This window comes from Apium graveolens, chromosome 10 (assembly GCF_009905375.1).
Source record: "Apium graveolens cultivar Ventura chromosome 10, ASM990537v1, whole genome shotgun sequence".
Classification (NCBI taxonomy): domain Eukaryota; kingdom Viridiplantae; phylum Streptophyta; class Magnoliopsida; order Apiales; family Apiaceae; genus Apium; species Apium graveolens.
Genome location: NC_133656.1, coordinates 203,631,075 through 203,649,202, shown reverse-complemented (window position 1 = coordinate 203,649,202; position 18,128 = coordinate 203,631,075). Strand labels below are relative to the sequence as shown.

General features: G+C 35.8%; 1 protein-coding gene across 1 annotated transcript; it reads right to left on the bottom strand.

The window, feature by feature from the left end:
* Nucleotides 1-12,937: 12,937 nt before the first annotated feature.
* LOC141689527 (CENP-B homolog protein 2-like) lies at nt 12,938-13,579 on the bottom strand. The gene has a single exon (XM_074493849.1). The coding sequence runs from the start codon at nt 13,577-13,579 to the stop codon at nt 12,938-12,940; it is 642 nt and encodes a 213-aa protein (XP_074349950.1).
* Between the last annotated feature and the right edge of the window lie 4,549 nt (nt 13,580-18,128).

Genomic DNA, 18,128 nt, shown 5'->3' with positions numbered 1-18,128 from the left:
CCAGTTGCAAAATCAAAATGAGTTTGATGGATAATAGCATACCCTATGTGCTGACTCAGAATTGGGATAACATCAAAATTTGAACATTTGTTCCCAAAAGCTTTGGTGACGCAATCAAAGAAGAAACTCCATTCTCTTCTGATATTAGCCCGTTTCAACTGTCCAAGTTTCGTCAGACTCTTTTCATATCCCAATTCATCCATTAACTCCCGAAGGGCTGATTCCTATGGAACTGAGAAAGTACAATCCTCGGGAAGATGTAAAGCCCTGCGTACTGTACCAGGAGTGACTACAAAAGATGAATCACCCACTTGGAAGATAATAACGGGAGTTCCACGGTTACCACCATCATCAAAAATGCCAGTCCTCCAGAACCTCAGAACTTGTTGACTTGAAAATAATTCAGGCTGAGTTAAGGCGTACCCAACCTCACTATGTGCAAGAAGATCTTGCACAAAGTGCAATTCAGATGGAGCTTCAGCATGATCAAGAATTGCAGCATAGTTGTTTGGAACAAACTTTGCTCCATCAATGATTAAATCCTTTGGTGCCATGTGAAAAAAATTGAGAATTAAGTATGCCTGATAGGTGTTTGATATAATATCTGTATGAAAACAACGGAAATAGTAAAGTGAAGGAGAGTAAAAGTAAGAAGAGAGATAAAAGATGAAGAAATTAAAAAGATTAAAGAAATCTTCTCTCTGCTGTACTTATACAAAAAAAATATTACCGTTGGACACCTGTCAGACATGCAGTAATAACGGATAGTTACTGGGCTCGAGAAAACAGTAATCATTACTTACCCATTTGCCGAGTTTCAAGGAAAAACTGTTCCATTTATCAAGGGAAACAATTCAAATTTTAACCCGTTATCACTGATTGAATTATTTGTCACTGCAACATTAATATTCTGAAAATAAATCATGTTAAAAATGACCGAGATAATTTCGATGAATAAGTGCTGACAGAGAATCAGAACTTAACTAAAAGCACAATTTAAATGGTCATCAGAATATCAATCAGGATTTATCAACACAAGATAAAATAACTCAGAGACAAAATCTTGAAGTTAAAATAGTTTTCATTAATATATCAAGTCAATACATTTATGAAATGGAAATTACATCAATACAAGATTTTCCCTAAGCTTCTAATCCTAACGTCAACAGCTTTAGTCCTAGCTAAGAAGCCTGACAAAGCTGAGGATGAAGAAGAACAGGAAGAAGACGAGATTAAGTCATCTTCCTCTTCCTATCTTCGACGAACAAGATGGCGAGTCGTATGATTCGCTCTTGCTGACGGATATGACGAAGGTGAAGGTCTCTTCGAACGGCCACCAGATCACGTTTAATAACCTCTGGAAATTGAATCCAGAGATTGTGAGGGATGTTGGTGATAGGGTAGGGAGTTGGAATTCCATTCAAAAAGACATGCACAGTCTCATCACCGTAATTGTAGAACCAGCCAAATTCAGCCATTTGTGATAGTAAATGAAAAACAAGACTGAATTTGTGATAAAAGTGTGATGAGAAGACTAATGTGAAGTGGCTGTTTATATAGGCAAGAGAATGCCAAGATACGCAAAGATATTTAATGCTGACAGGTAGAATTAATTCTACCTTGTCTCCCTAGACTTTGAAAAAGAATAACAGTCATTGGAAAGAGGAAGCATGGTCTAGACCGCACAAAACACAAGAAACAGTGGTCTGTTCAAGTACAAATACCATTAATCCTAATCACAGTGACTATTAATCTTCCACTTCAACATATTCGAGTACAAACTGAGACTGTTATCAAATTATATTCAAAGATAAGCCAAGTAAAGGATTAGACTGAGAAATCAGAACTTAGACCTATACCAGAACTTAACAGTCATCAGAACATAATTTCTTAACTCGAAAAAGGAATACCCATCTTAGTAAATCCTCATACAAGTGCTGAGTTATAGACGTCAGAACTTAATCATCAGAACGTGTAACTAGAACTTGTCCTCAGAATTTGTGCAATAATGACACATTGACTGTTTTATCTAAAATAACATAGACCACCACATAAATTTTCATCATTCAGATGGAGTGATTAGTGTGTGCATTAAGCTAAAAACAGACAAAGAGTAAAGTCTGATTCACTGCAGTACATCTTAGAAATAAGGCATAACTAAAATTTTTGCTAAAGATCTGTCATTATCCTGAAACCGACTGAAGAATGAGTTTATGCTGGGTCCACCTCAACTATTTTGTGCTAATTTTATGCATCTTTTAAAATTCTATTTTACAGTGGCTTCTCAGTGTAAGTGAGTCACGACTGTTTATCATAATTTATGCTATTTTCAGAGTATTTCTCCAGTAATCATAGAGTGTGAAAAGTCACCAAGAAAATATTTTGCTTTTCTGATGCATATTTACTTAATACCAGCAATGCACTTGGGTCGTCCCTTCCACATTTTTACTCTAGATCTCAAAGGAGTACCTGATTTTAATCTTTGATCTTTTTGCTTTTGCTTTTGCTTTTGATAAGATAGGTCTATCAGCACTTAGTACATTCAGCAGTTTTACTAGTATCAGAACTTAACAGATGAGTAGCATTATTCTAATTTGTGACTTAGTAATAAGATATACAAAGTGAACTTAACTAAGCTCAGTTATCAGAATTTGCTAGTGTCATAAGATTTCCATTGAAATAATTACTTCTTCCATGAAATCATTTATTTATTGAAGACTACTAGGTCAATATCTAGCACAGTTATCCTCATAGAATTGAATAGGTACTAGAACAGACATATCACTTATCAGAGCTTAGAAACATATATCAGACAACAGTCAGTACTTAAAGACATATATCAATTAAGCACAGAATACACAATGAGATGAATTCTGTAAATACTGAGCATAAAGTCTGATAACACAGAACAAGTCTAAGCAGATTTAGAGAAGGAACCTGAAACCATTCCAAGTTCATTTACCAATCTTGTAAACGTAGCTTCACATAATGGTTTTGTGAAGATATCTGCCAACTGTTGATCTGTGGGAACAAAATGCAATTCCACTGTACCTTCATCCACATGTTCCCTGATGAAGTGGTACCTGATGTTGATGTGCTTTGTCATTGAGTGTTGAACTGGATTACCTGTCATAGCAATAGCACTTTGATTATCACAGTAAATAGGGATTTTGAAATATGTTAACCCATAATCCAGTAACTGATTCTTCATCCAAAGAATCTGTGCACAACAGCTTCCTGCAGCAATATACTCTGCTTCTGCAGTTGATGTGGAAATTGACTTTTGTTTCTTGCTGTACCAAGAAACCAATCTGCCTCCAAGAAATTGGCAGCTTCCACTTGTGCTTTTCCTGTCAATTTTGCAACCTGCAAAATCTGCATCTGAGTAACCTATTAGTTTAAAATCTGATTCTCTAGGATACCATAATCCCAGAGCAGCTGTTCCTTTAAGATACTTAAAGATTCTTTTTACAGCTGTTAAGTGAGGTTCTCTTGGATCTGCTTGAAATCTTGCACAAAGACAGGTAGCATACATGATATCAGGTCTACTAGCAGTTAGATAGAGTAGAGAGCCAATCATACCTCTGTAGTCAGTAATATCTACTGATTTACCGTATCCTTATCCAGTTTTGTTGCAGTGGCCATTGGAGTGGATGCACTTGAACAATCTTGCATTCCAAATTTCTTTAGCAAGTTTCTGGTGTACTTGGTTTGACAAATAAAAGTGCCTTCCTCATTCTGCTTGACTTGAAGGCCCAGAAAATAGCTAAGTTCCCCCATCATACTCATCTGATATCTTGACTGCATAAGTTTGGCAAACTTCTTGCAAAGTTTGTCATTTGTAGATCCAAAAATGATATCATCAACATCAATCTGGACCAGAAGTAAGTCCTTTCCATGGTTGAGGTAGAACAGTGTTTTGTCTATTGTCCCTCTATTGAATTCACTTTCCAGAAGAAACTGAGCTAAAGTCTCATACCATGCTCTAGGAGCTTGCTTAAGTCCATAAAGTGCTTTGTCAAGTCTGTAGACATTATCTGGATGTTTGGTATCTACAAAACCTGGAGGTTGTTCAACATATACCTCTTCCTCCAATTCTCCATTGAGAAAAGCACTTTTCACATCCATTTGAAAGACAGTAAACTTTTTGTGAGCAGCATAAGCCAAAAATATCCTTATGGCTTCTAACCTAGCAACTGGTGCAAATGTTTCATCATAATCAATTCCCTCCTGTTGAGAATATCTTTTTGCAACCAGCCTTGCCTTATTCCTTGTAATTATGCCATCACTGTCAGTTTTGTTTCTGAATACCCACTTTGTACCAACAACAGATCTATTCTTTGGTCTTGGTACTAGGGTCCAGACTTTGTTTCTTTCAAATTCATTCAACTCTTCCTGCATTGCTTGCACCCAATCAGCATCTTGAAGAGCTTCTTCCACTTTCTTTAGCTCAGTCTGAGAGAGAAAGAATTGTAAAGACACTCATTTGAAGTACCTGTTCTAGTTCTGACACCTGCATCAGGATTTCCAATTATCAAATCAGGTGTATGTGATTTTGTCCACTTCCTTGCAGATGGAAGGTTTTCTCTAGAACTGGATGCTCCCCCATGATCCATGCTATCTTCATTTTCATTTTCTGATGCTCCCCCTGAAACTATGCTTTCTGAGTTGGATTCTTCAGTATTTAGATTTTCAGTACTATCAGAACTTAGCTTATCAGAACTTGACGAATCAGAACTTGAAGAGCCAGATGCATGTTCGAATGTTTCTTGAGATGTGGTAGGATTTTGAGTATGCTCCCCCTGCATAGGGGCATCTTCATTTAACGTAGTCACCACAGTTTCAATAACATCAGAGTTTAATCCATCAGAGTTTGCAGTATCAGGACTTAGACTGTCAGGATTTTCAGTATCAGAATATGAGTCTTTATTTTCAAATCTCAGCTGATCATGGTCAACGAAATCTTTAAGACCGGTGATCTTCTTGTCATCAAAAGAGACATTGATAGATTCCATGACCACTTTTGTTCTCAAATTATAGACTCTGAAGGCTTTTGTGGAAAGTGGATATCCAACAAAGATTCCTTCATCAGCTTTTAGATCAAACTTTGATAGCTGTTCAGGATGAGTCTTGAGAACAAAACACTTGCATCCAAATACATGAAAATATTTCAGATTTGGCTTCTTTTTCTTCACCATCTCATATGGTATTTTTCCATGCTTGTTAATGAGTGTTGCATTTTGAGTAAAACAAGCAGTCTGCACAGTTTCAGCCCAGAAATAGGTTGGAAGCTTTGCTTCTTCAAGCATTGTACGTGCAGCTTCAACGAGAGTTCTATTCTTCCTTTCAACAACTCCATTTTGCTGTGGAGTTCCAGCAGCAGAAAATTCCTGCTTTATTCCATGGCTTTTGCAGAACTCTTCCATTATCAAATTCTTGAACTCAGTGCCATTATCACTCCTTAAAATTTTCACAGAATCTTTGACCATTTTATCCAGCTGTTTGACATGATCAATCAAGATAGATGCAGTTTCACTTTTTGTGTGCAAGAAATACACCCATGTGTATCTGGTGAACTCATCCACTATGACCAACGCATACTTCTTCTTTGCAATAGACATGACATTTACTGGACCAAATAGATCAACATGTATAAGATGATAAGGCTCAAGAATTGATGATTCAGTCTTGCTCTTGAATGAAGATTTTCTTTGTTTGGCTTTCTGACATGAATCACAAAGACCATCAGGAGCAAATACTGTGTTTGGCAATCCTCTCACAAGATCTTTCTTGACCAGTTCATTTATATTGTTGAAATTTAAATGAGAGAGTTTCTTATGCCAATTCCAGCTTTCTTCAATTGATGCTCTACTTAACAGACAGATTGCAGAGCCATCAGTACTTGTTGAAAGCTTAGCTTCATAAATGTTACCACGTCTGTATCCTTTCAGAACAACTTTGCCTTTAGATTTACTCACAACTTCACAGTGTTCTTCAAAGAAATCAACATGATACCCTCTGTCACAGATTTGACTTATACTCAGTAGGTTGTGTTTAAGTCCTGAGACCAGAGCTACTTCTTTAATGATGACATTCCCAAGATTGATATTGCCATATCCCAATGTTTTTCCAATGTTGCCATCTCCATAAGAAACACTTGGGCCAGCTTTCTCCATAAAGTCTGATAGAAGGGCCTTATTTCCAGTCATATGACCTGAACATCCACTGTCCAGAACTAGAATATTTTTCCTGTTGCCCTGCAATCACAAAGACCACTAATTATTAGTTTTAAGGACCCAGACTTGCTTGGATCCTTTGGCCTTATTAAGTTTGTTAACATTTGCAGCGGATTTAGCATCAGAGTTTATGTTAACATTTTTCTTATCAGAATTTACATTATCAGACTTTGAATCAGAATTTATACTAGAAGGAACAATGGAAACTTTCTTCAAAGAAGGTTTTATTTGATAATAATCATAGTACAAACTATGATATTCCTTACAAGTATAAATGGAATGCCATAAACTACCACAATGAAAACAAGGATTTTGTGGTTTGTATCTAACTGACTGACTCTTAACTCCTGATTTTGAAGGTAAGGAGTTAATATTCTTATTTTTCCTGCAAAAAGAAGCCAGATGGTTAGAACTTCCACAGTTATGACATGTTTTCCTAGGAGCATCAGGAACAGGTTTATAATCATTGCTTTTATTCACACCTTCCTTTCCATTCCTATTTTTCCTAGGTGATTTTACCTTGTTTGCATTCTTGACATCTTTCAGCTTATGCTTAAGCTGCTTCTTTGTCATTAAGCCTATGTTTACTTCAGCTGTCTTTTCCTGTTTTAGTTTGTCAGAAGTTAATTCCTCTTTAACTTCTGATTTCTCATTATCAGACTTTACAGTTACAAACTTAACAGGTTTTAACTTTGGCTTTTGCTTAACAACAGGCTTAATTTCTTCAGTTCCTTTATCATTCTTATTCTCTCCATAACCTAAGCCCTCTTTCCAATTTTCACTACTTAGCAAATTTTGAGTTGTTCTGCCAGAGTTAGTCCAAGTCCTGATTATCTCTCTTTCCTTTTCTAACTCAGTTTTTAGAGATTTATTCATTTTTAGCACTTCATCCCTAACATAAAAAGCATCATCTCTATCCTTCTGAGTTTGATGGAATATAACTAACTCTTTTTCTAAAAAATCATTTCTTTTCTTAAAAGCAAGATTTTCAGAAGTTAATCTTTCACATGTTAAGGTTTGATCTCTATAACTAACAAACATGGTTTTAAGATATCTTCTCAATTCATTAATATCATCAGTATGAAAAGCATAAGTAGTCTGAGGTACCTTTGTTTCAGCAGCTTCAGAACTGCTCTCAGCACTTTCTTTATCAGCATTTGCCATCAATGCATAGTTCTCCTCACTTTCAGAGTCTGAAGTGTTTGTCCAACTTTTCTGCTTTGTGACAAGAGCCTTGCCTCTGTCACCCTTTACCTTCTTGCAGTCAGGAGATATGTGGCCTTTCTCACCACAGTTATAGCATTTAACATTGGTGTAATCTCCTCTGTCAGACTTTCCTCCTCTGCCTTCAGATCTTCTGAAATTCTTCTTATCAGAACTTATGCTTTTTCTGGAAAACTTCTTTCCCTTCCTGAACTTCCTGTATGCAATCTTGGTGATTCCTTTCACCATAAGAGCACACAGCTTCATCATCTCCTCATCAGCATCAGTCTCAGGCAAGCTTTCAGAATCTGAGTCATCATCACTCTCAGAACTTGATGACTCAGTATCAGACTTTATGAAAAGAGCTTTACCCTTGTCTTTCTTTGAGGAAGCTGCCTTGGGGAATTCTTCTTCAACCTTAAGAGCGACAGTCCTTGACTTTCCTCCTTTCCTCTTGCTTCTTTGTTCCATCTCCAGCTCATGAGTCTTGAGCATTCCATAGATTTCGTCAAGAGTTGTTTCATCAAGATTGTAGTTGTCTCTTATTGTCGTTGCCTTCAAATCCCAGCATTCAGGAAGAGCTAACAGGAACTTAAGGTTTGAATCTTCAAGATCATACTCTTTATCAACCAATGACAAATCATTCAAAAGTTTGACAAATCTATCATATAAATCATTCAATGACTCATTAGTCTTTGAGTCAAAGTGTTCATACTCTTGAGTGAGTATTGTCTTCCTGTTTTTCTTAATTGTGTCAGTTCCTTGACACCTTGTTTCCAGAGCATCCCATATCTCCTTAGCAGTCTTGCAGTTGATTACCCTGTTTGACATTACATTATCAATGGCACTATGCAGTAAGTGTCGTACCTTAGTATCCTTAGCAATTGATGCTATGTCTTCAGCAGTATAATCACTCTTCTCCTTTGGTACGGTCATTGCTGCTTCACCTGCAACTGCAACAGCGAGTTTGGTTGGTTTGTGAGGACCTTCCTTGATTCTATCCAGGTATTCTGGATCTGTTGCTTCCAGGAACATGGTCATCCTTATATTCCATATGGGATATTCAGATGGTCTCAGTATGGGGACTCTGATGGTCTCATACTGACTCTGAATTAGTGTCTTTGGTGGTTCCTCAGTTGTGGTAGGCTTAGTTGGAGTTTCCGTGTCCGACATGATTGTGTTTGGATCTTTAACTGTATGTAAGTTAACAGATAGGCTCTGATACCAATTGTTAGGTCACACACACACACTGTAGAGGGGGTGAATACAGTGTATAGTACACTCAAATCGAACTTTAAGAACTTAAGTAACAGAAAACAAACTTTATTGAAACAATAAACTCCGTTACAGTATGGAACTGTTACCTCTCAGTGATGAACAAATATCACGAGAGCTGCTAGGGTTATCTAGAATAATAACTTCGATAATGATAACACTTATAGTGTAAACCCTATGTCTATGTTTATATACTACACAGTTACAAGATAATCGCTAATTGATATGGAATATAATTCTGCTTCCTAAAATATATCAATCAGATATCTTTTCTTCCAAGTATTCCATTCTTCACGGAACTTCTTCTTCATGCATATCTCTTCTTATGTTTATCTCGATCTTCTTTCCTTTAATCAGCTACTGTCCTTATCTGATTGTCCTTCAGCACTTAAGTTCTGATATCTATCTTCTGATGATTATCTTCTGATAATATAAGTACTGATATCCTTAAGTCCTGACTTCCAGTATAAGTACTGATCAACAGTTAAGTACTGATTTATCCTGTTCACATAAGATCTGAAAGCTAACCATAAAACATATTAGCCATGACATTATCAAATATATCTAACATCAACATAGATGAGAAGCAAACTTATCATTTGGTTGGGGTACAACGGTAGCATAGCACAAGCAACCAATCACTTTAAGTTCCTCATAATCTGGGACATCATTAAACAACACTTCATATGGGCATTTATCAAGTAAAACTGGAGAGGGGGTTCGATTAATCAGGTAGACTGCAGCTTGCAGGCACTCACCCCAGAAAATAATAGGAAGTGCAGCATGAAAACGTAAAGCTCGTGCACAATTTAATAGATGCTTGTGTTTACGTTCGACCAACCCATTTTATTGGGGAGTGTATACACACGTGGTCTGGTGAATAATTCCCATCTCAGACAAGTGAGATGAAATAACTTTGTTAACAAATTCTGTTCCATTGTCTGTCCTACGAACCTTAATAGTAACAGCAAACTGATTCTTAATAAGAGCAATAAACTCTTTTAGTATGGAGGGAACAACATACTTATCAGATAAGAGATAAATCCAAGTACAACGTGATTTATCGTCAACAAGAGTTAAGAATATGTTACAATTACCATGGGTTTTAAACCGATATGGCCCCCAAAGATCTGCGTGTACCAGATCAAATAACTCTGTACTAACATGTTCACTATGATTAAATGAATATCTATGTTTTTTTGCTAAACAACATCTATCACAAACATTCATAATATTAGACTTACACTGAACTGGTAATTTCCTCACAACAGTAGTAGGTACATGCCCTAATCTGGCATGCCACAAATCGATACTAGCCACATTAGCCACAAAAGTATTAGCATATGATACTAAGCTGACAGGGAATGAAGAGGTAGAACCAGACTAAAGTGATGTATCGGTTAACATATACAAGCCATTTTCTTCTTTACCAAGCACGAGAGCTTTCTTCCAGGCATGATCCTGAAGGTAACATTTGTCAGCCAAGAAGGAGGCTTGATATGGAGTATCTTGGAATAGCTAGGATATAGATAATAGATTGTAATAAAATGATGGTACATAAAGTACATTCGTCAAGACAATAGAAGCAACTAAAATCAAATTGCCATATTGTCTAACAGGAGCATCATTTCCATTGGGTAACAAAAGAGTAGCGGAACAATCTCTCACATCTTGTAGTAAATGCAAAAATGGAGTAATATGATCAGTAGCACCCGTATCTAGGATCCATTTGGATTGAGTATGATCACTAGAAACAGAATGCACTTGATGAACAGAATGTGTAGTCATACCTGTCCTTTGAACATGATTAGCAGATGGAAACCAGGTACTAGTAGGGTTGAAATTTCCTGTACTTGAACTGGCAGAGTTAGCACTCTGTAGTTGAGTTATGACCATATTCTGCTGCATTAATTGAATCAATTGTTTGCATTAACCTTCTGATAAACCAAGACCATCTACTTGAGATCTTTGCTAGCCTGCACTCACAGTACCAGTATCTAACATAACATCAGTAGAAGCACTATGAGTTACATTTTCCACTAATGACCCTTTTTGAGCATTGATCCTTGGCTTTGGTTTTGGTTTACCAAATAACCTATGCCAGGATGGATATCCATGGATACATAAATAACTTGCTCTCAGATGACCAGTCATGTGACAAAAATCGCATATCAAAGAGGAATCAGCCTGCTTCTTACTTGCAGAGCCTTGTTTTGAATAAACTTTGCCCTGAAAGAAGGATTTCACATTCATAGCCACGTTTCCAGACTATATAACACTTTCATGACAAGACGCATCTCTTTGGCTATCTTCTAGAAGCAGCATAACATAGCTTTGACTCAGAGTTGGCAAAGGAGTCATCATTAAGATTTGACCACGAATACCAGTAAATGTGTCATTGAGTCCCATCAGAAAATGTGTTAGTTGAAGACTGTGTTCCATATCAATCAACCTATTGTTAACAGCACAAGTGCATTCAGTGCACGTACATCTAGGTTTAGTAGACAAACACTCAAGTTCATCATGTATTGTTCTGAATCTCGTGAAATGGGCAGAAATTGACAATGATCCTTGTGAGAGATGTGCAATTTCCTTCCTTAAGTGAAACAATTTTGGCATATTACTTTGTGCATATCGAACCTTCAAATCAAGCCAAATCTCATTTGCGGACTGAATGTAAACAATATTGTTACGTATCTCTATGGAAACTAAATTGAGGATCCATGACGTAACCATATTATTACATCGAAGCCAGTGAACAAGCAGTGGTGAGCTGGAAGCTGGTTTAGTGTACGATCCATCAACAAAACCTAGTTTTAGTTTAGATGACAACGTAATTTCCATAGATATGTGCCACTGATTGTAGTTATTTCCATTCAATACTACAGTTGTAATCTGCATACCAGGACTATCTGATGGATGTAGATAATATGGATGATGACAATCAAGAGTTGATGATGAACTAGTAGATCCTAGAGTTGCAGATGAGTTTGATGCGCTTGTAGTCATTTCCGTAATGAATTAATAGTGATTTAGTTCTAATTACAAAGAATATACGAATCACGACAAATGAATCGTAGCTTAGAACACTTACAGATCTGATGAGAGATTGATAAGAGGATTGAATAGATTCAGAAATTGATGAATTGAAGAGCTTACAGTTTCAGTTGCAGTGCTCTAATGGCGGAAACATCACTAATTGAAAACGATGATGATGAAGCTTGAAGACGATGACGAAGACGATCGAGTATAGAGGCTCTGATACCATGTTATAAATCCAGCGTTCATCTTCAACAATCAAGTAAAGCTTTTATCATCATTTTATATCATCAATCACAGTTTTGATCACTCAGTTTTAATATCAAAGTAAAAGTAACTTTTTAAGAGAAATGAGTACTAAAGATAGATCTTAACTAACTACAAATGGATACAAGTTTTTCCTATATAGAGTAGCCTTTCTAACAAAGTAATCTGTTACACATAGCTGGCATTGCCACGTCACTCAGAGCTGTCATTCTATTATGATAGTGTCACTTGATGTTGCACCTGGCACGTGACTCAAACTGTCAACACTAACAGCTTTTTGCTCTTGCAAGAGCACTTGGGATCTGTACTCTTCCTTTAGTTTCAAACAAATTTTTTTTCTTAAAAATTGTTGGAAGATCGGTCAATCGAGCAGTTATTTGTGAGAACGGACATGTCTTTGGAGTATGGCAGATTGATCTAGATTTTTTTGTGTACTTTTTTAATTTTTTTAATATATAATTTATAGTACTTGATTTGAATAATAAATGACAAAGTATGAAAATTTGTCAATAAATTTCACCGTTTAGGTGTCCGAGGATATGTACCTCAACGAATAATTGCAATCCAAATTATTCTTTCAAATCCTGCTGGTGTTCAAATTTGATTTTTCAAAGTATTCTGGAATGTAATTTACCGGTATTCAAACACTGATTACATTTGGAAAAAATTGTTGAATGATTTTATATGTGTTTTTTAGATAAAGAAAAATACAGTAAAACCTCTGTAAATTAATACTCGATTAATTAATAATCTCTCTAAATTAATAATTTTGTCCGGTCCCGACTTGGGCCAGTTCAAAAAATGATCAATTTCGATAAGATAATAAGATAATAATTTTTTTGAAAACCCTGTATAAAAATATGGTCCCAATAAAACTATAAATTAATAATTCCCTTATATTCATAAAAATATAGCTATTATATCTTTGTAAAATATGATTCAATTGTAGTTTGCTTTTTCATATAATTTAAATCAACATGAAGTTCATCCCTAATCTTCCTTATTGCATCCAAAAGCTCGGGTGTGGTGCTTTCATGTTGCATCAAAAAGTTATTAAGCATTTTTGATGCCTTGAGTGCTTCTTTACGTGTAACCGGCTTCAACGGTGTTGTATCGTCTTCAAGATCATCTTCAACACTATTTTCAAGGATGGTGTTTGCAATCTGTTCTATACTCTGGACCTCGGAACATGATTCATTTTCACCCGGATAATCTAAGAAGTTATTAACATCCATTTTATTACGATAACCTAGATCCTTAATCATCACCTCAAGTTCATGAATGTATTCTTCCGGAGTTGTATGTTCATTTAAATTGCTCGAAACTTCATCTATGGAACGAATTTTGCAATGTTGAAAGTACCTTGCTATTGACTCTTGTTTTACATTTGTCGTCCACGTCGCGACTGCATAATTGATAGCATCCAAAACATTAATCTTTCCTGGATCAGATTGTCCCAACTCATAACCTTCTAATAACCCACGATATAATCTCCTGCGATAGTGCATCTTGAAAGCTCTTATAATTCCTGCATCACAAGGTTGGATTTTTGATGTCATGTTATACTTAATTCATGTACTTTGAATTTTCCTAATATACATTGAATATTTTCTATGTAAAATACAATGAATTTAACTTATACACTACATGGATTTTGAATCTAATATATTGTACATTACATTGACTTTCTAAATTCATATACATTGAATTAATTGAATTAAGTATAAAATATAAATTGTACAATTCATATTATTTAAATTTATGTGAATAAAAATTTAATCAAAAGTTAATTTTGTTTGCTACCGAAAATTCTCTATAAATTAATAATTATTAATTTATCGATTAATTAATACCTCTCTAAATTAATAAAATTCTCCGGTCCCAACTATATTAATTTATAGAGGTTTTACTGTACAAGGAAATTTTTGCCCAAGTCTAGGAGACTCTACTGATATGATGTAAATTGGTATACTGAAATCAGTTAAAATCTTTCAAAAATCTTTATGTAGATTGGTATTGAATGCCCCCAAACCTTTTTTTGAAGTCGAACACACGACATGGAACCAGAGATAAACCCTTACCACTAGAGATCTAAACACACAATGATCATAATATATAGCTAGCTTAGTTAAGCCGGTGTCCTTGTCATAAGGTTATTTTCCAAAATCTTTTACTGACTCTGAGTTCTCATAATCTATCAAAACCTACAATAGGAAACCTGCGAGGGAAAAAAATCACAGATAGTAATTACTAAGCATAACCTTCCTGAAAACCTATGATTTTGGCGGCTTTAATGCCGATTTCTTGAAAGAGAGAGGAAACAGAGAGTTTGAGACTATTTATTTTGACTATATAGGAAGTACAGTGCCATTTAGGACACATCCGGGGATCATACACATCAACAGAAAGAATACAATAACAAGAAAAGTGAATGATTAAAAAAAGCTCTCAAGTAGGAAACTTTAAGCTCTCAAGAGAATTAAGCGTGTCGAGATTGCCCAGGTGGTAAAGAGCTCAAGAGAATGATCGTGATTGGTGTAGTAGTTGCAAACTGAGTCGGTGAGTCCAAATTCTATTTACGGAACAACTTAATTTAATTTAACAAGCCACAAAGCAATGGATTATACGGTTGATATTCACCAAGATCATGTCAATGCGTGAAGGTTTTACTGTTGTGAATATCCAAGAACAAACTCTCCTCAACCAAAGTTCGGAGTTAAAAATGGCGGGTTTGCATCAGGTGATTCCACGCTCTGACTATCTATGTTCACATTCTTTAGACATCAATTCTGCTAAGACAGAAAATACTGTATCCAGAACAGATGATAACTCGTGTGTTAAACATTCTGTGAATTCTCTACATTTCTTTCTATTATTGTGGAAAATCTGTTGTTTTAATATCTCTGAGAGTGAAGATTCCAATTTTAATGAAGTGAACTAGAATTCTCTTAACATCTATAAACATATTGGTCTTCTAACTATGTATAGACATCATGGAGATTATCTAGTGTTTAGATTTGAGAATGGGAAATATGGTGCTATTGCTTTGAAATACAGTACTTTGGATAGCTTAATATCTGGGCTTGAGTTCTGGATCTCAAGATCCGATGAAAAGGTCAGCGTTTAGGTCAGAGTTACTAGCAATGCTGTTGTTACAAGGAACCTCCAGATGAGGCTATGATACTTTTCTTCATGATTGCTCTATATACTCACCCTGAGGATAGACCTGTAGTCCTCTGGTGTCCTCATAATTAACTCTATATTTATCAATTTGATCTGAAATGGGTTCTTAACTTATTCTCTTTCAAAACCATTGTATTTCTTTTATATGCTTCGATAATATAGATATTTCTCTCTTTTTTTCCAAATTAAAGCCATGTAATATTCTTAATCAGGCCAGCTGATAAATTTAAATACTGCAGAATATCAGTATTAATAGGTGTCACATAATTTAATTTCTGATGCATGATCGTATTAGATAATGTTGTCCATTCACTAAAAGCTAAATGTTTTACCAAGTAAGGAATTTGGTGTCTTCTTGTGGTAAGTCTTTGAGTTGTTATTCTGGTTGTTGAAACCTACATATTAAAGAAATTATTCTTACATTAAGCAAAAAGCTACTAATATGATGTCTTAACTACCCCAAAATATGAAAGAGAATTTTTTTTGTATAAATAGCTTAGGCAGATTCACAACCTAGGTGTAAATAGTCTGGAAAATCATTATAATGTTATTCAGCAAACAAACAGAGTAAGAATGATCTAAAACAAACTTTAAATCTCTGTGGAAAATTAGGAGGAATACATTAACAAGAAAAGTGGGTATATGATAAAGGAATCTTAGCTCTCAAATTGGAAATTCTCACTCGGTAAATAGTTGCGAATTTAGCCCTGAATGCAACATGGAAGGTCCAAAATAGAAGCTTACCCTGGACCTCTACCTCTAAATATGGAATAGTATAATAGGACAGTGTGAAAGGTGCTTTTAAAGGCACCATACATCCGATGGTAAGAACTCAGGTGCAGAAGAGACTATACTGACCATGCTGATGCCTGCTTCGCAAGTTGATAACATCGAATGCATGGAACTTTTGTGTGCCATCGTCACTTTTAAATGCACCACCACCTGCAGCAACTTGTCTAAGCAACTAATTCTTGCTTTCTTTCTGAGGAATTCTATAGAAAATTCCAATCACTTGTACCTGAAAAATGTAGAAGAGAGATACACCCAGCATGATTACAAAGTTGATACCCTTTGACAATTAACTATAAAGAACATTAGGTTCAAGATGGTCCTTGTTAGTTTCTGTGACAAGTAAGTTTCTAATTGAACCAAAATGAATATTTACATTGTTGCTTCTCAGATGAGCTATATGAAAGCTTATATACAAAGTACAGAATAGAAGAAGATCTAACTAACTATTTGGAGGGAGAGTTTCTAACTAACTCTGTCTTATACAAGAAATGTATATACTATTAACAAACAATTAGCTTTGACTTTGATTAGTTTGAGCAGACTTTGACTTTTGTGTTGACTGGATATCACCCATACCCCCTCAAGTTGGGAGGTGGATGAGAAGAATCATACAAACCCAACTTGGACAATAGTTCCCGAAAATGTGGAGAAGGAATAATCTTTGTAAATATATCTGCAAGCTGATTCTGTGTTGGAAAATAAGTAAGCTGAAGGAGACCCTCTAACACTTTGTCACGTGTAAAGTGACAATCTATTTCAATATGCTTGGTACGTTGGTGAAAACCCGGATTCTTGGCTATGTGAAGAGCGGACTGATTATCGCAGTGAAGCTTAACTGGTTGCAGATTTTTTAACCCCAAGTTCTTCAAGTAATCTAACCATCCAAGTAACCTCTGCAGCTGCAGAAGCCATTGTCTTGTATTCGGCTTCTGAGGAGGATCGAGATATTGTACTCTGTTTCTTTGATTTCCATGGAACAGGAGAATTACCAAGTAAAAGAACATATCAGGTCACTGATCTTCTGGTGTTTGGACAGGACGCCCAATCTGAGTCAGAGAATGGCTGAAGAGTAATAGAAGAAGAGGCATGTAGCTGCCCTGACCAGCTGTGTGTTTTACATAACGAAGCGTGTGTAATAAAGCCTGATAATGTGGGTCTCTAGGCAGATGCATATATTGACTTAACATGTGAACTGTAAAAGCTAAATCGGGTCTTGTGTTGGTAAGGTAATTTAACTTACCAACTAAGGACCTATATAACTCAGGCTGAGAGAAAATGTCACCATCTTAATCACAAAGCTTGATGTTGATAGGTAAAGGTGTTACAGCAGAGGATAATAAATCTTCCGGAACTAATTGTAACAATTCTCTCGTAAATTTACCTTAACTAAGGACAATTCCAGTAGGAAGATAAGAGATTTCCAAACCAAGGAAGTAGTTAAGAAGACCAAGATCTTTTATACTGAACTTCATATCAAGGTAACATTTAAGAGCATCAATCCTGGTGAGATTACTCCCAGTAAGTATTATATCATCTACGTAGACAGCTACATTAGTGATGTCAAATGTGTCTTTGTGAATGAATAAGTTGTAATCATTCTTACTTTGATGGAAGCCTTGATCAAGAAGTTCAGCCATCAGTTTTTCATGCCAATTTCTGGAGGCATGCTTAAGACCATAGATAGACTTTTATAGTTTACAAACCTGATTTGGCATATGAGGAATTCCATCAGGTACCTTCATATTGACCTATTCATGTAGATAACCATGAAGAAATGCATTGTTAACGTCTAATTGATACAACTTCCAGTGATTTGAAGCAGCCAAAGCAATGATACATCTAACTGTGCTCATTTTAACTACGGGAGATAATGTATCTTCATAATATATGCCGTATTTTTGTGTGAACCCTTTTGCCACTAACCGAGACTTACACCTTTCAAGTGATCCATCAGATTTTAGTTTAACCTTGTATACCCATTTACACCAAATTGTTTTCTTAACAGGAGGAAGGTCAACAAGTGTCCAAGTATTATTGGCTTCTAAGGTTATGATTTCTTTGTTCATGGCCTCTAGCCATAAAGGATGTGAAGCTGCTTCTAAATAACTCGGAGGTTCTAATATAGGAACACTA

Coding starts and splice junctions, on each gene's coding strand:
- LOC141689527 (XM_074493849.1), bottom strand. CDS start 13,579: ATGACATCAAAAATCCAACCTTGTGATGCAGGAATTATAAGAGCTTTC.